At 47.1% G+C, this 24,014-nt stretch overlaps 1 protein-coding gene and 1 long non-coding RNA gene across 2 annotated transcripts in view; one reads left to right on the top strand and one right to left on the bottom strand.

Annotated features, from left to right (window-relative positions):
* The window catches only part of LOC119453871 (zinc finger protein 675-like), a 2,199,134-nt gene extending 2,180,358 nt beyond the window's left edge, over positions 1-18,776 (bottom strand). The window contains exons 1-2 of the mRNA XM_049666952.1: positions 18,566-18,776; positions 13,368-13,577 (exon numbers count right to left, since the gene is read on the bottom strand). Of these exons, the coding sequence (XP_049522909.1) occupies positions 13,368-13,563 (196 nt within the window). The 5' untranslated portion in view covers positions 13,564-13,577; positions 18,566-18,776. The remainder of the gene's footprint in view (positions 1-13,367; positions 13,578-18,565) is intronic.
* A 93-nt stretch (positions 18,777-18,869) lies between these two features.
* On the top strand, positions 18,870-22,952 carry LOC119453870 (uncharacterized). Its single transcript, XR_005192473.2, has 3 exons — positions 18,870-19,152; positions 20,060-20,180; positions 21,360-22,952. It is a non-coding gene; the product is annotated as an uncharacterized LOC119453870 (long non-coding RNA).
* Positions 22,953-24,014: the final 1,062 nt, after the last annotated feature.

Raw genomic sequence — 24,014 nt, 5'->3', positions numbered from 1 at the left:
CTTTTTATTTTCGATTAGTTCTTTTTTTGTGTCGCTGCCCTGACCATGTTTTACTGCTTGAATTAACTTCTTACAAGTTCGTGTCAAGACGTGATCCGGGAACCCTGCATTTTTTGACCAACCCACCTATCTTGACACACTCTCCTTTATTCTATGAAGGCACGTCTTATTGATAGCTGACCGAAGAACAGAGCTAGCAATGCCATCTTTTACAATTTTTGAATGGCCAGACGAATAGTTCAAAATTTCTTTTTTTGAGCGTGGCCAAAACTCCTAACAAATGTGATCGGGAGAGGCAGACAACATCAAATCAAGAAACCGCAGCTCGTTCTGCTGAGGAACCTCATACGTGAATTTTAGACCCTTGCCTACCCTCCTGAAAATGTCAAGTATATCATCCAAAGTTCCAGAGTTTCTACTTTCATCTATGATTACAAGATAGTCATCTACATACCTGAATATTTTTACACCACACCCACTAAGTTCCTGTTCGATATCTTCATCAATGCAACCCAAAAAATTATTGCTCAGAACCGGGGCAATCCTCGACCCGATACAAATACCCTCTCTTTGCAAGTACAGCTTACCCTCAAAACCTATAACAGTGGATCTTAAATAACACATTAATAAATCTAGGAAGGAACTGATGTTTTGATTTGTACAATGATGAGTGTGAATTTGTCAATAAGTGCTGTGTTTCTGTCAGTTCCTTCCTAGATTTATTAATGTGTTATTTAAGATCCACGGTTATAGGTTTTCAGGGTAAGCTGTACTTGCAAAGAAAGGGTATTTGTATCGGGTCGAGGATTGCCCCGGTTCTGAGCAATAATTTTTTGGGTTGCATTGATGAAGATATCGAACAGGAACTTAGTGGGTGTGGTGTAAAAATATTCAGGTATGTAGATGACTATCTTGTAATCATAGATGAAAGTAGAAACTCTGGAACTTTGGATGATATACTTGACATTTTCAGGAGGGTAGGCAAGGGTCTAAAATTCACGTATGAGGTTCCTCAGCAGAACGAGCTGCGGTTTCTTGATTTGATGTTGTCTGCCTCTCCCGATCACATTTGTTAGGAGTTTTGGCCACGCTCAAAAAAAGAAATTTTGAATTATTCGTCTGGCCATTCAAAAATTGTAAAAGATGGCATTGCTAGCTCTGTTCTTTGGTCAGCTATCAATAAGATGTGCCTTCATAGAATAAAGGAGAGTGTGTCAAGACAGGTGGGTAGGTCAAAAAATGCAGGGTTCCCGGATCACGTCTTGACACGAACTTGTAAGAAGTTAATTCAAGCAGTAAAACATGGTCAGGGCAGCGACACAAAAAAAGAACTAATCGAAAAGAAAAAGAGGAAACGCGTTGCAGTTGTACCGTATGTTCATGCCTTGTCCCATGGCTTGAAAAACGTTGCAGGTAGATATGGGATAGAAGTGGTTTTTTCTGTACCAAACAAATTAGGGGATATTTGCGAACGTGTAGGAAGACAGGCAGAGGCCAAAAAAGAAAAGAAAGAAGGTTGTGGTGTCAAACACAAGAACCCGGATATCAGTTATGCCACGAATGTGGTTTACAGTCTGCCGTTGTCTTGCGGCTCTGCTTATATAGGCCAGACGGGCCGATGTGTTAACGTGCGATTAAGGGAACATGCGGCCAACCTACGTTGTGATGGTTTTTCGCACATTTCTCAGCACTGTCAGAAGTGCGGCGGAGCGCCTCAGTTTAACCCCACAAGCATTATTTCAAGGCATCATGATAAGACAACTCGGGAAGTAATCGAAGCATGGAACATTCAAAATAAAAACAGTCTTGTATCAGCTGTCCCTCTATTGCGCTACAGGATAAAGAAATCCTGTGCCTGAATGGTTAACGTGGTCTGGTTTTTTGGTTCTTTTTTGCGTTGTGTGTGGCCAGGTGTGTGTATAAATCTGCTCTGTGATGTGGATTAAACCTTAGTTGTGAGTCGGCGCTTCTGTTCGTGTGTTTTTTCGCCTGTCGTCTTCCTTGTTGCGCCGTTCTGAAGCCATGTCTACCGGTCACCCCTGGAGCTCTACTCTGGTCGACGGTTGTGCTCGCCAATAGCAGCCGTGGCACAAACCAACGCATCCACTGCTGCGACCACCCCAGGTCAGCCAGCTGGGCCTATTTGGTCCGCCACCGCATCGCAACGCGACCCTCAGGTATTTTCTGGCCTTCGCAGCCAAGATGTTGAAGACTGGCTTGACCATTAAGAGCGAAGGTCGCTCAAACGTGCTTTTTTAACCATGAACGCGACTTACCTGATTGGTCAACATTTACTGCGCAGCTGCAGCAGATATTCGGCACACCTGCTGCGCACTCCGAAGTAGCAAAACAGAAGCTCGTTACCCACACCCAGATAGCCGATGAATCTTACACCTCCTACATTGAAGATGTCCTGGCTCTGCTGTCGCGCTCAGAGTGACATGTCAGAAGAGGACCGTATGCTCTATATTCTGAAGGGCATCAACTCTGTTGCCTTTAACGCTCTTGTAATTCTGAACCCTACTACAGTTTGTGTAATCATCACGACATGCCAACGCCTTGCCACGATCTGTTCCTTTCATTTTCCATGTGCCTACTGCGACGCTCGCCTTACCGACAATGACGAATTGCGAGTGCTCATCCGCATCATTGTGCGAGAGGAGCTTCACGGCTATGCTCCGGCCAACACCACCATTGCATCTTGGCGCGCTCCTTCTCCAAATTTGCACGAGATCATTAAAGAAGAACTGGCGTCCATGACAAATGTCAGACGTGCCCGGTGCCCTGCGCCTGTTTGTGCGCCTTCTTATGAAGAGGTTGCTTCGCGGCCTCTGGTACCAGTTCCATCTGCACCTGCTGACATCTGGAACCACCTGGCCTCAATGGCAGTGAAGGCCGTTCACAACCATACTACTCTACCTGGCGCCCTTCCCGCCCAGTATGTTTCTACTGTGGCATACGTGGTCATATATCCCGTTTCTGCCACCGGCACCAGCAAGATGAACCACAAGGCTATTCCGCCTATGAGAGAGACAATGTTCCCAGATCGTACGCCTACGATCCAGGACCCTAATATATTGTTACATAAAACGACACAAGGCGGGACTATTTACACTGTACAGTAGAACCTCGTTCATAAGTTTTCAAAAAATATGCGAGAAATAAACATACGATCCGGGAAAACGTACAATCCGAATCCAGTAAAAGTTGAAGCTAACAAGCCCATATTGAGGTGCAAGGGCAGAAAACATTTATTTCTTGCAAAACATAGTTACAGTCGAATCTCTAATTCGAACTGACGCTGTGGTCCCGTCAAAGTTTTGTGTATTCCAATGGGCGAGAACGCTCGGTAATTCGCACGCGAAAGCATTTGCGACGGTTAATTCAAACATAACCGCGCACCGACAATGCTCTCAGCAGCACGCCAAATCACGTGGCGGCGCCTCCGACTGGCAATGCTCAGACACCGCCATAAAGCAAAAGCTTAGGAGAGACCCCTCAACGCCCCGCGGAGAAATAAAAAAGAAAAAAAAATACCACGGCGATAATTTCCTCTCTCAAACGGTAAGGTCGCCGTTTGAGCGTCACGCCGGAACACGCGTGTACGTGCCGACTTCTCATCAGCCAATGCAGCGGCTGCGGCGCAGAGGGAAGCAACGCGGAGTCTGGCCAACGAAACTGCCCACGCCGGCCAACGCTCGCTTCAACGGCAGAAAACGAAACTTAGGGGAGCGGGCTAAGCTGGTGCCAGGCCGGCAGGCGCACGGAGACAGTCGAAGGTGAGGGAGCTACGAGGGAGTTGAGAGGGTGGGCGAGGGGAGCCACCGAAGCGATGGGGTTGCCGAGGCCAAATGCGCTTCCCTGCCGCCCTCTCCCTCACCTTCGACAGTATCCACGCGCGCGCGTCGCCATGCCGGCGCGGCCTGCTCCCTTAAGTTTCGTTCGCTGCCGTTATCGGGATGCGAGAGAGAGAGAGAGAGAGCGATTGTGGTTGTGAAGAGGAACAGGCGCTATCGGGATGCGAGCGTTGGCCGGCGTGGGCAGTTTCGTGGCCCTCGCTCACTATGTGCTTGCGCGCCGCGATATTTCACGACTCGCACCGTTCATACATAGCGCTATGGTGCACAAATATGTCAAAAGTAAGTCCTTTTAATTCGAACAAATTTTCAGGCCTCTCCAAGTTCGAATTATCGAGATTCGACAGTATTTTCTGCTGATGCGTCACACCCTTGGACAGGAATAACTCCTTTTGCGCACATTGCAGACCATTGTCCACATTTTCATTGTTTTTTGTGTGAAAACAGCTTTGTAAGGCTTCCAGACCAGCAAGGGCTTCGGCGAAGGTAGCCGGTGGGTGCAAGCCTTCGTTCTCGCTGCCGTCTTCAGGCGCTTCAGGCCCCTCGTCTGCCACCACCTCCGCTACGATCTCGGGGAGTGGTAGCGCCGCACGCATGGCGTTCCCCGCTTAGTAGTTCGCGCTGAAGCGAGGGGCGAGGCATCGCAAAGGTCAATTCGCTCGCCGCTGCTGCTGCGCTTCGTGTCACTTCGGGTGAACGAGCAATGCAGAGAAGTCGCGGAGGGGGGGAAGGGAGAATTGAGCACTGCAGAGAAGCCGCGCGGCCGCTGTCTGCCGCTTAGCGCTTCACAAGCACATGAGAGTGGTCTTTTTGCACACCTGAATGACAATTTTTCGCTGCAGAACGTATAATACGACCACAGTTTGCCGGAATGCTGAACGTTGCCTGCCGAATAATCGTATTTTCCGGGGACGTATTAACCAGAACGTATTAAAACATTCCACTATGGGGTTATGTTTATTTTTCGCTATTGCAACCGTAGGAGCCAGGAAAACGTATTAAGCGGGAACGTATCAGCGAGGTTCTACTGTATTTACAGTATGTGAGCCAAGATGGTGGCCAGCCACCAGCACCAGAGAGAACTGTCTTCTTCGTCGTCGGCCCCATGGTTAAATGTCTCTCTCGTAGCAATATCGTTGTCAAATCGCTCGCCCTCACTCTTCTGCCCCAAGGCATGTCCCGGTCTTCTTGCTCACCCCGTCGTTGTTCCCTGTCACCCTTGCATCCTGCCTCCACTTCTCTTGACAACCATTTGGAAAACTAGAAGCCGTAGTTTTTGCAGGAGAAACTGCTTGTTCGCGAACTGTCACAATTTCTCCTTCTTGCCCAGCAAATTTACTCGCTGTTTGTGTGGAATGTGTTTCAGTCGACGCCCTTATAGAAAATTAAAACATTAGATTATGAGATTTTACGTGCCAAAACCACGATCTGATTATGAGGCACGCCGTAGTAGGGGTCTCCGGGAATTTGGACCGCCAGGGGTTCTTTAACGTGCACCTAAATCTAAGTACACGGGTATTTTCGCATTTCAACCCCATCGAAATGCGGCCGCTGTGGCCGGGATTTGATCCCGCGACCTCGTGCTCAGCAGCCCAACACCATAGCCACTGAGCAACCACGGCGGGTCCGCCCTTATAGACAATGGAGCCGCCATCTCTGTTATTCATCGCGAACTATGCTTCAGTCTACGAAAAGTTCAACCTCCGTATGTTGGCCGAGTTTTAAGTGGCACCAACGAAAGTCCAATTTTTCGTACCGGACAGTGTACTGCTCGAGTCCTCATCGACGGAATTCACCATCAAATACAGCTTACTGTGCTTTCGTCGTGCACTCATCCAATCATCTTAGGCTGTGCCTTCTTGTCAGCTGCACCTGCTGTCATTTCGGGCGGACAACCACTTACAGTAAAACCCCGGTGATACGAACCCGGCTGGTACGAATTTCGGTGTGATACGAATTCGTAACATTCCCCGGCCGAAATACATTGCTCACAATACGAAAAAAATCGGCTGTTCCGAACGTGTTGCCGCGCCGCTACGGATCATACGAACGCGTGAGCAACAGCGGCGGCGGCCGAGCCGGCGGGGCCACCAGCACAGACAAGCCGGCACAGCGGGATCTGGGCGGGATCCATAGTCGCGAAGCAACCGACTACGTCACGCGGCTGCGCAATCTCATTGGTCCCCATGTCGAGCGGACCGGACCACATCACAGCCTAGCTGATGCTTAGCGAGAAATCAGACGAGGACCAATGCTGCAACGACGACCGCGGCGCAGCCTCGACGGCCAAAACGCTCCCTACACTCGACTTGCTCAGGCGTTCAGTGGCTATTCCACTATTAGAAATCTTTTCTGGTAAAAAAAATCATTTTTCTTGATATTGTGTATGTTTTGATGATACGAATATTTCACACGACCCTGCGAGATTCGTATCACCGAGGTTTTACTGTATACATATTACGGACACCGAGCTCTCTGATGCTGCCGATTCCTCGCCGCCCGACCTTGTCAGAGCAGCAGATTTTATCCTTCCACCAGGCCAAGCCCGTATTCTTACCGTTAGATCAAGATAAAATATCAGTATTGTCTTTCTATATTGTCTTTCAATATCTAATGGCACCTTGCAAAACGCCTTATGCAGAAGGGTCAACCAAGATGACCATAAAAGGTTGCGAAGGTAGAAGCACGGTGCTTCTACCGCCGGGGCTGATGATACGGAACAGCTGCCACAGTGTGGCTGCACTGAAGAGGAAGACAACGTGTTCCCGATTGGTATAGGGTAGTTGGCCACCGTTAGCTTAAGTGTAAATTGGCTTGTACATCAGCTACGCTAAGAATATCGATGGCGATACAGTGGTTTCCCCTTATCCGCGCTGCATTTTTCAGGGACTTGCCATCGCCTCTTGTCTAGTGGGTTTTTCACGCCGCTGCGCCAGTCTGACCGGCTACAACATGAAACCAGAGCCACTTCTGCCATCCTTATCGATGCAGCACCAGTATGTGTCCTCACTGCTTCACCTGTTTCCTCCTTCGCACAGTGTACGCCGACGGAAGGTTCACCAAGTGCTCTCGGGGCCACATTGAGTTCAGATCTCAGCCCAACCCAGACCGATGCCTTGCCAACCATCTTAACTCTTTCCGTACCACGCCCATTGGGCATCGTTAGCCCTGTATCGATGGTTTGAAACGCTGCTTTCGAGACCTTCCGCGCTACTCACAGACACACTGCGCCATCGAATGTGAAAGAGGCGAAACTATATTTTTGTTTTCTAAGCAGTTTGCCATTTTCCCACCAGGCGGTGATTTTTAATTACTCTCCGAAGTTTCGCGATCGTCAAAGCAGAACACGAAAATGTCCAGCTCTGGAAACGGCACGTGTGTTTCAGGAGATCATAGATAGCGCAATTCCGCTGCCTCTGCGGCTGATCTTCTCGATACATCGAATAGCAGCGAGTCAGAGGACGCTGACTTTTCCTCGAACTTTGAGTGTGAAAGCGACGACGCAAACCAGCCCATGGTAGGGAAAGAGTAAAGGAGACACCAAACTTGTTTTGACGTTTGTTCGGATGGCTTGGGTAAAACAACGGTGGCCACTCACACCATCGAAACAGATTGATCCTGCATCATTCGTAGCCGCCCTTACCGTGTATCGTCTTCTGAACGCAAGGTTACAGAAGACTTAGTCAACGACATGCTCGTGCGAGACGTCATATGGCCTTCAGCAAGCCCTTGGTCTTCTCCTGTTGTCCTAGTTAAATAAAAATGAACAGTTCGGTATGCTTTTGCGTCGATTTAGGGCACTAAACAAAATTTCCTGCCTCGTATTGATGATGCTTTGGATAACTTATAAGGTGCCGAATACTTTTCGAGCCTCGACTTGCGTTCTGACTATTCGCAGAACCCGATGCATGAACCCGACAAAGAGAAGACGGCGCTTGCAACACCTTATGGCCTTTTCAAAGTTAATGCCTTTTGGTCTATGCAATACACCAGCCTCATTTGAACGAACGCTCAATACTGTAATGCGCGGCCTAAAATGGAAAACCTGCCTTTGTTAACTGGATTAACATTGTCCTCTTTACGTCCAGCTCCGCCTAGTACCTAGAACGTTCAGACCATGTTCTCAGCTCTCTTGCCAAGGCCAGTCTCCAGCTCAATATTAAGAAGTGTCGATTTGCAAGCCGCAGTATCAAAGTATTAGGTCACGTCGTCAGCATGCACGGCATTGAGCCAGATCCCGACAAGGTGGCTGCTGTACTGCATTTCCCAAAACCAACCACACTTAAAACCCTTTGCAGCTTTCTCGGATAGCACAGTACTTCCGCCGCTTTGTCTGTGGCTTCGCGAATATCCATGCTCCTCTTCATAAACTCCCGACCACGACCACACCCTTTACCTGGACAGATGACTTTGAAGCTGCCTTTCAGACCCTCAAGCAATGTCTCACCACGTCAAGACCAGGGCTTCATCACTTTGATCCCACAAGCTCTACTACCCTACACACTGACGCAAGTGGGCATGGAATCGGCATTGTCCTACTGCAGCGGAGCCATGCATCTGAAGAGCAAGTCGTGAGCTACACGAGCTGTACTCTTTCTTCTGCCGAGCAAAATTACACCATCACTGAACAAAAATGCCTTGCCATTGTATGGTCCATACGAAAATTTAGCGCCTATTTATATGGATGCCATTTCACAATTGTGACTGACCATCACGCTCTATGTTGGCTGTCCTCCCTGAAGAATTTGTCCGGATGCCTCGGCCGTTGGGTGCTGCGTTTACAGGAGTACGACTGCACTGTCACATACAGGTACGGCAGGCAGCACCAAGATGCTGATGATTTGCCTTGCTGCCCGCTGTCACCAAATGCCCATGTCTCACCTTCCATCTGTTCGGCACTTGCCGGACAACTGACCAAGATGATGGCAATTAGCCCGATACGGTTCGTGACCTCGGTAGTCATTCTTTCATAAAGAGACCTTGCCTCCCTCCAACGTGATATTGCCCCACAATTATGGACCGGCTCACTGGCTCATCTGTCCTCCCAACAGCGGCTTAAGACGACACTTTCCACATTGTAAACTTCATAGTGGATCATTATTTCGGCACGTTTATCACTCTACCGGTAACTGATGGGTCCCGGTCACATATTTCCAATTGCTAGTAGATACAGCGCTCGACCACTGGCGCCACGCTGCGCCGCTCGCGCGTACCATGTTTCTAGCCGCCGCCGTTGTAACGGAGGAGGCGTTGACGGAGAAAACGCTGTGCTGGTGGTGACTAGCCTGCTATTGGGATCGGTGGTATTATATACGCATCACTGTTTTGATGATCCAAATATAATCTCACTATCAGGGAGGGAGCAGTCTACCTGACTGGAGCAGTATTTTTTTATTTGGGGTGTTGCTAAGCTGCGCTCCGCAACACCCCAACGACCGCCACTTCGCGTCGGCGCCCGGCACCACGGCTGCCGCCGAGGCACCGGGGTTCAACCACTGTGCTGGCAAACAGAGAGGAAAAAAAAGGAAAAGCGTGATATTAAGAAAAAAAAATTCTAGCCAGCAAGGGATTCGAACCCACGTACGCATGATCCCGAAGCGAGCGCCGTAACCACTCAGCCATACAGCCACTTTTTTTTTTCTTTATTGCATGGAAATATTAGTAGTTATATGCGAAAATTAGTTGTGTTACATATATACATACATGACAAAACAAATTCACACACGCTAGGCAGTCGAATGAAAGTTCAAAAATCGGGTAAACAAATACAGCCACGCTTCCAAGGGTTGCATTCATGCAAACCATATGATTGCGTTCGAGCGCCCTCGGGGGAAAGAAACCACCTAGAAACGCGGTACGCGCGAGCAGCGCAGCGTGGCGGCAGCGGTCGAACGCTGTATCTATTAGCAATTGGAGTGTTGCGTCCCAGTCGTCCCTTGCTCACTTCATCTATGAGTTTTACAAGCGTTTCATGACGGCACAATAGGTGGCCACTTAGGATTTCACAAAACCTACGACCGCATTAATATCCGCTGTTTGGGGCCTGGCCTGGCCGCTAGTGTTGTCAAGTACGTCGGTTTGTGTGCGTCATGCCAACACCGAAAACGTTTCACATCTCTTCCCGCTGGCCCTTTGCAACCATAAGCGTGGCCGTCCGTTCCCTTCGAATTCGTGGGTATTGACTTATACAGACACTTTCTGCTTACACCCGCGGGTCACCGCTGGATTGTCACTGCCATGCTCCATCCTACACACTACGCTTAGACGGCAGCTGTTCCTTCTGGTGGTGGCTCTGAAGTCACAGAGTTTGTCTTGCATGCCATTATCTTGCAGTACGGCATGCCTTGTGCTCTTCTGAGTGACTATGGCAAGACATTTCTTTTGCATGTTCTTGCTGAAGTCCTCCAGGCCATCTGGAGACCACCATCTGTAAGACCACCTCAGCGTATCATCCCCAAACTGACGGTCTTACCGAGCGTTTCCATCGAACTCTGTCCGACATGATCCGCATGTATGTTAAACCCGATCACAAAAATGAGGCACCATACTTCCTTTCATAATGTTTGCTTATAACACTGCCGTTCAATTTATTTTCGACACCACCTTTCTCTCAGAGCCTTCTGTTCAATCCACATCTCTACCAGAGGAGTTCTCCGCCAGCGTCGCCCACTGCCGTGAAATTGCACGAGCCAACACCGCGACCATTCAGGACAAGAAGAGCGTTGCGATGCGACGCGTCATTTTGTTTCGTCCAGTCGACGAAGTGCTCCTGTGGATACCCGTTCAAGTACCAGGACTCTGTGAAAAATTTCTTCACGGGTATCTCGGCCCGTACACCGTGCATGAAAGAACATCTGCTGTAAATTATCTTGTTGCTCTTGTTAGCTCAGCTACTGACCGCCGTTTTTCCTCGCTTCAAAGCCTTTGCTGAGTTGGAGGCAGACGACGAAGGCGGTGTTGGCATGACGAAGGCGGAGCTGGTTATGAAACCACTCAAGACGGCCGGTTGTTGAAGCGGCTAAGCCTAGCGTTGCAGTAAGCAGCTGAGGCTAACCACAATTCGCACGAGAGGCAATACGAACAGTACAATTGACCATATGCGACTGACAAGTGCCAACAGCAACAACAGCGCGAAGCCTCGTAGGGGGTTGCAGCAAGCGGTGCCTGCTATCGAGGCTGTACCGGAAACGGAAGCTCTGAATTAGCATGCGATATGTGTGCAATGCAGGTTTGAGGCTGCACAAAAACAAAATGACGGTGATGTTTCTTGCGTTTTCGGTAGCTTTCGACTTGCAATCGTGACAAAAAGTCTGGAAAATCGATTGAGAACAGTTTGAAACATCAAAAATTTTGGTTAGTATACAGTGACTATGGAGTGTGTGGCGATACCATGGCAGAGTCCGAATATTCGGGCAGGTGCAGAAAATTGGGTGTCGAAAAATTCACAAAAAAATCGCAAGAAAAGTCGCAAAGCATCAATTGCGATAGCAAATTAGTGGACACCTGTACTAAGGATAGTAGTTTTATCGGCCGTATAAACTTGTAAACATAGGCATACTGACTAACTTAAAAAGCATGGTGTCATGCGCGCACAAGCAATAACATGAACACGTCTCACTCGATGACCGCGGAAGCTCGCTGTCAGAACGCTGAGGTAAGGAAGCGGGGCAGCAGCAGCGAGCGAATTGACCTTCGTGCTGTGTCTGACATCAACACAAACTAAGCTGTGAAAACACAGCGCACGGCAGACCGTGTGCCCGACGCAGATGGCTTTCAAGATAAAGCGGCCCGGGCGGGAGGGCGCGGCCGCCGGGGCCCCCTCGGAATACAACCCCCTACCCGTAGGCGAGTGATGGAAGATAGCGCGCTTCCTTCCCGCTTCCCTCGCTTGTGTATGCAAGACTGAGCCGTGATCGCTGGCTCACCCTCGCACGCTTTCACTCACACATAGAGGATACAGTGCGCGGCGAAGGTTTTATCACCTCTGGACTTCATACGGAACCTCACGGCAATGGCAGAAATGTGCTATTGATCGGGGACTGTATTATTATTATTATTTTAACACTGACAAAGAACACATTCAAATTCCACTCAGCGTCAGTAAACATTATGTAAACAATTTTGCAAATCTGATGCTGCAACCGCATGTGCCTGAATTACCAAGGAGAGGCTTCGCCTTGGTCAGGTGTTGCAAAACACATTTGGCACAATTTTCGTGTGATTGCTATGTATATTGCCAACCAAAATAGAGTCTTGTTTGTAGTTGTCAAAATGAAGAAAGCGTAATCATTTTTGTCGTTACCGTGGCAAACACGCTAACCTTGCAAATTTTGTGCAAACATGTGTTAATACTGCTAGGGTGCAAAAATAACATCTCAAGGCTTGACTTTATTACTGCATTTGCAAACAATGTGATAAAATATTATTGGTGGAAGCGTACAGAAGGATTGTGGCAATGCACCGTTTGGTCTCCCAGAACAGAAAGTGAAATGATGTAAATGTCAATTTTCACTGGAACCTCTGTTGCCCAACGGCTGCCCTGTTGACAGTGAACTGAAAACACTCTGGTGGAATTTCTCTGTGAGCACCGTGCACGAGGTCTACTGATAACAGGAGATTCAATTCATTGCAATAGCAATTGAATTTGCTCACTAATGTCTCAACTCTGGAAGTGAAAAGGCGTGGCTTTCCACATCAGCAAAGGTGAATGAGGTTTTAGCACACTATAACAAGAGTACTGCGGAACAACTATCCACTGGCACAAATTGGGAAGAGGTCCCGCCGGCCACTGCAGTCGGCAAACACTACGTGAAGGACATGAAGCTGCTATCGACGGGGGACCACCAAAACAACTGTATGGCCAGCAGTCACCTGAAGACACCTACAGGTCGGCTGAAGTGATCACTGGCGTGACCCTCAGGTGCCCAGTGAGTACTGCTCGTTGCACGGTGACAGTGTTGCGCACGCCTAGTCCTGCTTAGTCATCACCGATGATGTTCTGTAAGATGTCGTGACTCACAGCTGTCCCAGAACATAACAGTTCCCTGCGGTTCTCACCTCTCAATGAAGTATATTGATAAAACAAAGCATGTTTTGCAGTTACCTGCATTAAAATTTTTGTTTTTGTTGCGATTTTGTTCACCTCAAGCACAGGGATCGACTTACATTCCGAATTGATCTATAGTCACATTTTTACACTAATATACTGATTTAGGCATAACCAAGAGACTCGCTCGGCAAGAGATGCTGGGCATTATCGTCGAGAAACCTAAGGGCTACAACAACACCAGGACAAGAGGTGCTTCAACGTGATCAGTTGAGCAGTATTTTTGCATTTTGCGCCATCAGAATGCGGACAAGAATGATAAACCTACTAATTTGTCCCCGGCAGCAGAATGTCATAGACACTTGAGCAAGATGTACCAAGGTAGGCAGACCCCCCCCCCATGGCTATTTACCACAAACTTACACAAGCAAGCAAAAGTAAGAGAAGTGCCAGTCACTGCGAACCTGAGGTGGAGCTTGACTGATCCACAGTCTCTATGGTCTGCACACTCCTCGACTCCCTCTCCGCTTTGAAGGAGCACCCAACAGACTTGTCAGCCAGAGGCAAGCTGAACTGCGTACCAACCTCGACCTGACCGATGACCTTGGAAGGGGCGAGGCATGCCGCTTCGGCAACAGTGATGCATTCACCAAGGCTCATTGCATTTGTGAGGCCTGCGGAAAATAATTGGAGTGATTGCAGTCCTGTTACAACATTGAGAACAAGAGGCAAACACAACAATATAATAAATGCAGGGGATTTACAAAGCATAGCCACGGAACACAAATCTCTTTTGGTTCAGTATTCCTAAAGGGCTACAAGGGACAATCCACATTGAATACCAGAAAGCAGGGCAACCTTTCTCTAGTCAAGGTTTACAACAGAAGAACTTATCTCAGACTTTTCTTTCATCTCATACATTTTAAAGCTATTGGTGGAGTCCAACTGAAGCAAAGTGACTGCAGGAGCCTTAGGTCATCGCCATCAGCCTATTTAATGTCCCCTGTAGGATCCCCAATCGCCTCATGGCATGTGCCAGCTGATAACATCCTATGCTTACAAATTTTCTATTTCATCCCACTGTCTGCCGTCCATGATTGCACGTCAGTTCCATTGGTACCAATTCAGTAACACCGATAGACCATCGATTACCTGCCTACACATTACATTGCCTGCCATAGCCCGACCACCAACCATCACAGACCTACAACTAACAACGAAAATGGTTGAAAGCCCAAGAAGATATCCGCTTCAAATGATTTCACTGCAGCCAAACGTCCACGCCAGAATGAAATGTACAGAGTATACCAGACTACTACACATAAAGCCTCGAGCATGTGGCAAAGCTTCAAGAATATACCACCATACGAACAATATACCAACAGTTGCCGATCACAACTCGGACAAATACTGAGACATTTAAGACCCGCCGTGGTTGCTCAGTGGTTATGGTGTTGAGCTGCTGAGCACGAGGTCGCGTGATCGAATCCCAGCCATGGCGGCCACATTTCGATGAGGGCAAAATGCATAAAACACCCGTGTACTTAGATTTAGGCGCACATTAAAGAACCCCAGGTGGTCCAAATTAATCCGGAGCCTCCCACTATGGCGTGCCTCATAATCAGATGGTGATTTTGGCACGTAAAACCCCATAATTTATTTTTTTGAGACATTTAAGCATACCTGCAGAGCTGTTTCTGATGTGGTTGAGGCAATTTAAGCCCTCATTTCAGCCGACTGACATTCCTTGTGTACGAGACCTAACCAAAACTAAAGCTTTCGCACACCATTCACACGAATCGCTCATGGAGCAGCGATTGCATCGTACAGACAGGCAGTCTTATGACTGTGACTTATGACATGCCTTATCTGACTGCAGAAGTGGCACCTTGCGCTTTCGCCCGCATTCCGGTGCGTGACCATTTGAAGCGACCGAACGAACAGGCTGGCAGGTAAAAAAGGACGCACGTTCGCAGTACGCGTTCTCGAACTTAGGCGCGCAGCTGTCAGAAGGTGCAGCAATGCAGTTAAGTCTAAAGCGCCTGGAGTAATATAAAGTAGCGTCAACTGCAGCCCTTTGCCTCTGCCTTCTCTCCTGGCAGCTGCAGCAGCGCCTCTAGGGTGTCCACAAGGAAACTACGAACGCGAGAGCCGCGAGCACGATCAGGCACGTCCGGGCTCGAGAGGCGCGCGTTCGCTAGCGCGGGAGCTGCATCTCCGTCGCCCATGGTACCAGGGTTTCGCCGCCGTTGCCTCGGCGCGTACTGCGTTGGCAGTATTAAGGCGAGAGCCTTATTATGTCTCGTTTTGAGGTGACCTAGAAGAAGTGGGGCCAAAAATCTGACAAAGAATTGATAACTCAATAAGATCATTGCAAACCCCATCACAAACATCACAAAGCCGCGACAAGCCCGGTTCAAAATCAGTCCGTCCAATCCGCTGGAGCCACAGTTGTCGCCGGGCTGCATTTTCTGGTCCCCGCGGAATTGCAAAGAGCTTCTTTCCGCTAGTGTGCCTATTTTTACTAGCACAGCAGGTAGGCCTTCCGAAACGTGCAGTCACCGTGCAAACAGATTCAGATGCGATCCACAAAACAAAGGAAGACGCCATGCCCCGACCAAGAAGGAAAAAAAAAAGAAAAAAAACTGGTGGACACTCAACGTGGTACTTTCTCCACGTTCTAAATACATAGTGTGTCACGTTTGAAACCGTGCGATTTCTCAGCGCCACCGTACTTACCTGGGTGCCGTTTCGACTGCAGTATGGCACTGCCTTCAATAGCGTCAATGCTGAGCGCGTCTGCATGCAAATGCACTCGCGTCCGGCCGTCTTGCGGGGATGGTTTTTCCCAGTAGAAGCGTTTACTTGACTTAAATCTTCTATCACACACTTCCATGACACGGTGTACCCCTAAAATAGTGAACAAGTCATAACCGCACTATCGGCAGAAACTTATCAGTTTAAAGAGCCTAAAAATATACCTTTCTTTTTTCACAGGCTTTATGTCATGCATCTACACACAATGCAAGCTTTTCTGTTTATTGACTGATTGAATACCGCATATTTTTACACTTTCAGGCACGACGCAAATCACGCCCCTTGTTTCTACATACATTGATTGCCGTACTCAACGTTACCTTTTCGCATTTTTCCTTCTCTCAAACTTCTCGCAATACACCGCTGCGAACCATACCGCCCTGCTGTGCCCTAGCGGGATAATTGCACGAGCCCATCTTTCCGGCTAAGCGCTGCTCTCGACGCACTTCGCACCTCTGCTAACTTTTTACAATCTACAGAACGCACGTGAGAGAAGGTACCTGCACATCGACACGAATGGTGCTACTTTATTTTTTTCAGGGTCGCTGCTCTCGTGGTCTCTAAAATTTTGCATTCGCCTGTACACATAGCATGACACAACTCCACAGCTGACACATAAGAGCTGCTGAGAAGCTTTAAGTGAAGGAAATGTACTGTCACTATCTGAGTGCAACAAATGGAAAGAGCTGACAATACTAGCTCAGTGCACGCAGTAAGGAAGAGAAACAAATGAATGCAGCCATGTGCGTGACCACAATAGCAAAACCATCCCGTGACCTCTGCATGAGAGACGCGTAACCTATAGTCATGTCTTAAAGGTGGAGAAAAAAGCCCCCGAGATAACATTTGCAGCACTAACAGTTTTGTGTATGTACATGTGTTGGCGCATGGGAGGTGCCACCTTTTAAATGCAAAGCATTTCTTGGCGAACATTTGCTACTTTGACAGTATCTATCTATCTAGCCGCCACGTTTTGTGCTCTCATGGTCGTTTCGTTAACTTGGTATGTACCAAAATTGGCACAGTATGACAGGAGTGTATGACAAACATAAGTGATAGGTCGTGGCATAAATGTCATGACATGCGTGTCCTGTACGTCATGACAATGACCCAGCGAAAAAGATTAACACTGAAAAACCAATGAAATATGTTCGGACTTGGGCACTAAGTGAAGGAAACACTAAAGGATGATGGTACAAGTCATAGTCATGAGCATGAATCAGAAAAAATGACAATGACTCAGCTAAAAAACATTAATACTCAAAAACCACTGAAATGTGTTTGGACGTGGGCACTAAGTGAAGGAAACACTAAAGGATGCTGGTAGAAGTCATAGTCATGAGCATTACTCAAGTAGCAAGAGAAGAAGTAGTTTACTGATTTGAAAATGTAGAGAGGTCGGCCGGAATACGGAGCATCTGGCCTGCTACTCTACGTAAGGGAAGGGAAAGAGGGGAAGGAAGAGGGTCACAATGGGGGATGATAATGGGAGGAACTAGGTGAAAGGACACATTTCATAATTAAATGATTATCATAAGCGCGAGTCCAGGTCCGTGTCGCCTAAGAAACGTGAAAAAGCACGCATTGCCTCAATTGTCTGCCAACTCTGTGGCCCTGCGCCTAGCAAGAGGTCCTCCGACATTGGTCTATTATATAAATGCCTCAAGGTGGCTGCCAGTGTGAGTCTTTCGGGGGCATACTCAGGGCACACCACGAGCACATGGTCCATCGTCTCTATAACACCACACACTGAACATTCCGGGGATTCTGCCCGTCCAATTATGTGCAAATATGTGCGCGTGAAAGCGACACCTAATCACAGTCTGTGTATCAGGCACGTATGATGGCGTGGAATTCCACGCAGAACAGGAAATTGCATATCGGGATCCAGCCATTTAAGGCGAACGTGACGAGCGTCTGGCTGGGCCCAGTATGTTTTCGTTGCACTCCTCATTAATTTCGACAGGAGGCATGTGATGTCCGGTCTAGAGAACGGCACTACAGTTCGCAGGCCATTGCTGAGGGCAATCAGCAAAAATCACAAGGGCTCAGCGAAGAAAATTAACACTAAAAAAACACTTCAATGGGTTCGGACGTGGGCACTAAGTGAAGGAAACACTAAAGTATGATGGTAGAAATCATAGTCATGAGCATGACTCAGCAAAAAATGACTAACACTCAAAACCCCTGGAATGGGTTCTGACATTGGTACTAGGCGAAGGAAACACTAAAGGATTGCGGTAGAATTCATAGTCATGACCATGACTCAGCAAAAATGAGAATGACTCAGCGAAAAAACATTAACACTCAAAAACCAATAGAATGGGTTCGGATGTGGTACTAAGTGAAGGAAAAGGCTAAAGGTTGTTGGTCGAAGTCATAATCATGAGCATGACTAAGGCTTTCGCCTTAAGATCCATTCGCTGTAGCTAAAGGGACTCCTGAGGATTCATGACATGTAGGATCATGAAGGAGCCGCCTACGTCTTGGTGCTCTCATGGTCGTTTCGTTAACATGGTAGGCTCCCCGCACACTGCCTCGCATAACATCGATTCCCACAGGGCGTGGGATCTGCCGGCTCTTTTTTTTTTTTTACACGACGACTGAAGACATGGCAACACACATTGCTGACAGTGGCACTATACTGTTTCAATTAAGTCTGCAGCAGTGCTCATCGAAGGTAGGAATAGATTATCCTGCGACCTCTGCAAGACTGCGGCAACCGTTTCGCGCTAGCTAAACTTTCGAGCTCACTCTATACCGCACGAATTCGTAAACGCAGTCGCTCCTACAGGTGTCAGCAAAAGAACAGGTAATCGCACAAGAACCCTAGCAGCACTCTTACCTTTTGTTTCAGATGCGTTACGGTAGCACCGGCAACTGGGCAACAAATGTCATAAAGCCGAACGTATTTTGGGACGATCACATTCGGCGATACCGCGGGCGAGACCTCAATGGCACTGGGACAATGCAGTGGAAACTACACCAAACTTCACCCAAGTTTCATCATAGAATAAAGAATCAAACTCCGCGCGAGTTTCACGTTTGCGGTATGCTGTGGCTGGCGATGTGTCTGCGAGGCTTGTGTTTAATAGAGTGTACTAGACAATGGTCTACACTCTAGTACAACTCTAGACCTGAACGTCGCCCCCGAGGGCTCCGATGTCGCTGCGCATGCGTGAGCTGAGAGAAGGTGAGAAAGGAGAACAACTCTCCTTTGCCGGATGTGACGTCACATTGTTGTTTGTTTTTTTGCTTTTTGAAATAGCTACTCTCGAACTCAGGCACTATGGTTCGCGCCTCGTTCGCGCGCGCATTGTGAGCATTCAAGTTTCGTTTTTTGCACTTGCTTAGTAGCTGAAATTGCGGACATTGCAGGGTTGGGCTTGATGACATTTGTTGCTCAGCTGCCGCGACACATTTGGAGCAAAGGTGAGTGTCGTGCGATTGCCCGTTCTCTAGCTGACACTTGTAAAAACAACCGGTTGCGCATTTGAGCTGTGGCCGATGTGATCTCGAAATTCGAAGGAGCACGAAACGGTTGTCGCAGGTCTCGTAGTGCCTTCGTTCGTGCCTTCAACAAGTACTATCACAGTTCCTACGCGTTACCCCGATGTAAAACGAACGGCGGAAGCGTTCACGCGCCGGAAAATGCATGCACTCAACTAGCTCTATCGGTGAATGCCGTCCTTTGGTATATATCTCGTGCGTAGGTCTTTGTTTCTCCATCTCTATGGGATGACTACGCTATGCGCCTCTTATTTACCCATGCAATTCAATTACCTTGCTCACTGCTTGCGCTGACCGCGGTAGGTGCGTCAGAGGCTTTCATTTGTTGCAGTGAGATAAAGAAAGCGTATTTCTTTCACTTAATTCTTAGCAACTCTTTTGAGAGCCGTGGAGTTAAATCATGCAATGTGTACGTTGTGAGCAAGCTGTTAACCAAACCCGCTTTACTGCTGCTGTCGCTTTTACGGGCACCTTCAAAATTAAACATATATGAGTGTATGAATTCAGCTCACCTTTCTATACACATCCGTTGCTTTCGTTGTTCGTAGATCATGTGCGTACCTTTGTAACCGTAATCGACATTGTAAAAACAGCAGTAAGCAGATGACACAAATACTGTGTCCGCCTTAATTGTTGTCTGTGCTGTTTTTATAATGTAAACAACTCCACACACTTGCTGTTTACACCAAAACAATCTTGATATTTTTTTTTTTTCTTGTAGGAGGATTTGCTTCTAACTGCGGCAGTGACGTTGTGTATTGTCCTCAGGAACGCTTGCGGTGTGCACATTTGTCTAATTTGTTTCACTGTGCTGCTGCTGTCTTTACAGCTTCTGCTTATTTCCTTTGGCCGCACCTTATATTTGTTGTCTTTGTCAACATCTGACCTGTTTCTGCCTTGTTGAAAGCAAGTGGCCACAAGTACTGCTTAGTTTGCTCAGTCTAAACCTGGTATGTATATCTATTTGCTAAGGGCATGCTTCTGCTCCTTTTAAAGGTTGCTTTAACTAATAGTGGTTTGAGTCATTGTGTATTACACCAGATAATTATTGTTCTAAAATGGTGGCAAAGCTTGTCCGTGCACAGATTTAAAGTATGGAGATGCTAAACATTAAAATGTTCCAAGTTGCCACAAAGTATTACACGCATTTAAATTTGCAGTCGCAAAAGACGTACTAAAAGTATAATCCACAAAATTTGCTTCGAGGTGTCTTGAGACAATGAATTGTAGAGAAAGAATTCTATTGTGAGTTGCCAATGCTTGTCGTGAGCTCTAGCCCATTTTTCTATGCAGCCACTGTTGCTTCGTTGTCTGTGCTTGTTACTAACAAGAAATTGAGCTCCGTGGTTCCCCTGATTTTTGTAGCTCATAAAATGCAAATGTCTCGACATTGGCAGCCTTAGTGCCTCAGGGTAGAACACGAGTGTTCATTGGCCAGTTGCCTGCTTTTAAGATAATGTTGTATTTAATGTCAAGGGTTTAAAGGATACTTCACATCTGCCATCATGGCTGTTTGTTCTGCTGTCTAGCACTTCCAGGACAAAGTTTGGTACACATGTGAAACTATCCAAGAAAATGGACATTGGGACAACTGCTGACGTAGCTCACTTGGTAGAGCATCACAAGCGCAAAGCAGAAAATGTTGGTTAAACTCCAACTGGCAGCAAGTTGTCTCTTAATGCAAAGCATTATGATGATCTACTTTCGAATTTCTTAGTACACCTGCCCAGGTAGCTTCATTAATAATTAGTAATGCTCCTGATGGTGGGTATTGAACACGAGTCCCTAGTGCAGCAGCCCAATTATTTGCCCATTAGGCTACAGATGCATGCATAGCTCGCCAGATTAACCGCACTGGTTCTCTCGTAGCAGCTAATGCTTTCAGGTGTTATGTGACACTCGCAGAGTTTGGGATTCACCCGTTTCAGCTCATATGCAACATATAAAGCAGGTGTTGTGTTTGCTTTGGTGACGCGTTGTGCGTGCAATTGCTTTTGGTTTGTATTTGGTATTTTATTTGTATTTTGTTGTATTGTGCTTTGTATTCGATACTGTGCCCAAAGAAAAAAACATTTGTAAGCAGGTGCTCGAGTGACGTGAAGCTCACTCTCCCTCATTCTCTCTTGCAGGTAGTGCATCCAGTTTAGCGCCGTGCACATGTGTGGGGCATTTCCTTGTTCTTATTGTGCTGATGTGCCGTGTTGTACATAGGAGGAAAGCCGGTCGTCCACAATATGGTTGTCAGTGTTGCTGAATACAACACAGTCTTGCTGCCTTGACACGCCACATCATTTGGCATCTTGGGGTGAGGTGGCATCTTGCTGCTCCTTGTGGTCAGGCATAGCCAAGACTGCAGGTAGAGTCCGCACACAAAGTTCGAGGTTGAACTATAGAACCAGCACGCCCAATAAATGTGTGTGCAAATTTAGCTCTAAGCGTGATTTATGTCAGGAATAAAGATTCACAAAAGGGGCTTGGTCCATGGCCAAGCAGAGTGAGCACGAACAACAACAACCGTCTTCTTTCACATCCTTTGTTGGTGCCTGCCTTTGCCGCTACATAGTAATTAATTAGTAATTAGTTTGCTAAGCTATCCATAACTGAGAACTCGATTGAGCATAGAAAGAAACATGACTATAGGCTCCTGTGTTTCTTATGTTTAAATCACAATTTGTAGGTATCAAACACAGCATAGCATAAATGATACATTGGGCACTGCAACCCTGTGATGTGCACATTGAGTGCCTTTTCGCGTCTTCTTCAGAGGGTACTCGAGATTTCTGGTTGGGTTGCCATTGATGTGTTAGCTCAGTGAATCTTCCTTCCAAGGCATTCAGTTTGTTAAAGTTAAGCCACTATAGATGTGTCCTCATTGTTCAGGTTACTTCTGGCGACATGACAACGTTCTTGTGGCTATGATGTGATGCTTCATGACACACATGGTGCTCAATTCTGAATTATTGTTGGCATGCTTTTTCACAAATGGTTTTAGTAAGATGGTAAGAATGGTTTTAGTAGCACAGGCGACGCAAAATGAGCCACAGCATATGCTTTACCTCCAGCATGTTCGTGATCACCGATGGCATGTAAAACAGTGATTCAGACCAAGCATCGCAAAGAATGATTGTTGCCTTTCTTTCTTACAGGCTGCTGTGTTTCAGCTAAATCTGCTTTTCCTGTGTCCAGTGGCCTTGTCACTCAATTAGTGCTTGCCAATTTCCATTACACTGCAACCCACTAAAAATATGAAATTTTAGAATATGATGCCTCCCCTCTCTTCCCTTGTCCTTCTGACCTTTCACTCTGCTGCAAGCTTTTAGATTTCAATGCTTAAATGATTAATACAAACATTGATGCTACCATATTATTTCATGGCTATCATGATGGCAATAATTTAGGTTAACCTGAAACTAAATGAGAAAAATTAAAATAGGCATGTGTAAGTAGGACTGACTGTTCCTGGTTTCTGGCTCTATGCTAAATTTGAGGTCTTTGCCTCAAGGAAATGGGTCTTGGATTCTCAGACCCTTTTTGTGATCCTGTGCCTGTATCAGACCTGATATACAGTCACGGAAGTTTTACAAAAAGGAGCACCTTTCTTTTGGGGAACTGCTTTTTATCACAAGTGTGCTAGATAGCGCCAGTTATGCTATGAGCAGGCACAACTGCAGGTACAAACTATAGTATGTAGTTTAAAATAATTTCACATCTATTTGTGAACTTCCCAGGCCACTTCACAACTGCAAGCTGAATCTGATGTAGGCAGTGTCAGGGTCATGGCCCATATTTTAGTGAACGCCAAGAATGCGTCCTGTAACTGAAGTTTGAGCATTTGAGCCCACCTTTTGGAAGTGCTTTTTATGTGCACTCAGTAAGTGACGGTTATCCATGCTTCTTGACATGAACACTTATTGATCTGCATTATGCAAATGTTTTTATATTTTCACTAATATACTGTGGTCACTATTACTACGCACTGTTTAAAAGGTGTTGAATATAAAAAGCTACTTATTTGCCCTAATATAATGTAGAAATCATGTGGAGCAGAGGTAGAATACCCGGCTTCAAATCTGAAGGTCGTAAGTTCGAATCCTACTCCAGTCCACCACATTTTCAGGCATGGAGTGGTGCCTGACACCGGCAAGAAAAAAAATATATCGCCGAGACCTAGTGAGGCTATACTAGTTCAGGTGCAACCAAACTAGGAAGGCCCACTAAGCTTTATCAAAGTCACTCCCTCACCAGAACAGGAATTGGCCTCCCTGGTGTAGTATTCGGCCACTACCTCCCTCATGACTCCGACAATTAACCCATGGCCCTCAGTTCCCAGTGGCTGCGGAGCACCTGACCAAGGCGGCGGTCAGACCTGCTACGCGGCAGAGGGTGCTAAGAATCTCTGGGTCAAGACAGGCCGCCAATGGAAACTGAACCTGGCAACGTTCAACACACGTACCCTATCGAGTGAGGCTAGCTTAGCAGGACTATTTGAAGAATTATCAGGCATTTCCTGGGATATTATTGGCCTTAGTGAGGTTAGAACTGGTGAGGCTTACACAGTGCTGACTAACGGCCACGTCCTCTGCTACAGAGGTCTTCCAGATAAGAAAGAATCTGGGTAAGGATTTCTAGTGCATAACAACATAGCGGGCAACATTGATGAATTCTACAGCATTAATGAGAGGGTAGCAGTCGTCGTAATAAAGCTGAATAGGAGGTACAAAATGAAGGTAGTACAAGCCTATGCCCCAACCTCTAGTCACGATGATGAAGAAATAGAACAGTTT

Source organism: Dermacentor silvarum, chromosome 5 (assembly GCF_013339745.2).
Source record: "Dermacentor silvarum isolate Dsil-2018 chromosome 5, BIME_Dsil_1.4, whole genome shotgun sequence".
NCBI lineage: Eukaryota > Metazoa > Arthropoda > Arachnida > Ixodida > Ixodidae > Dermacentor > Dermacentor silvarum.
This window is presented reverse-complemented; position numbering and strand designations above follow the sequence as displayed.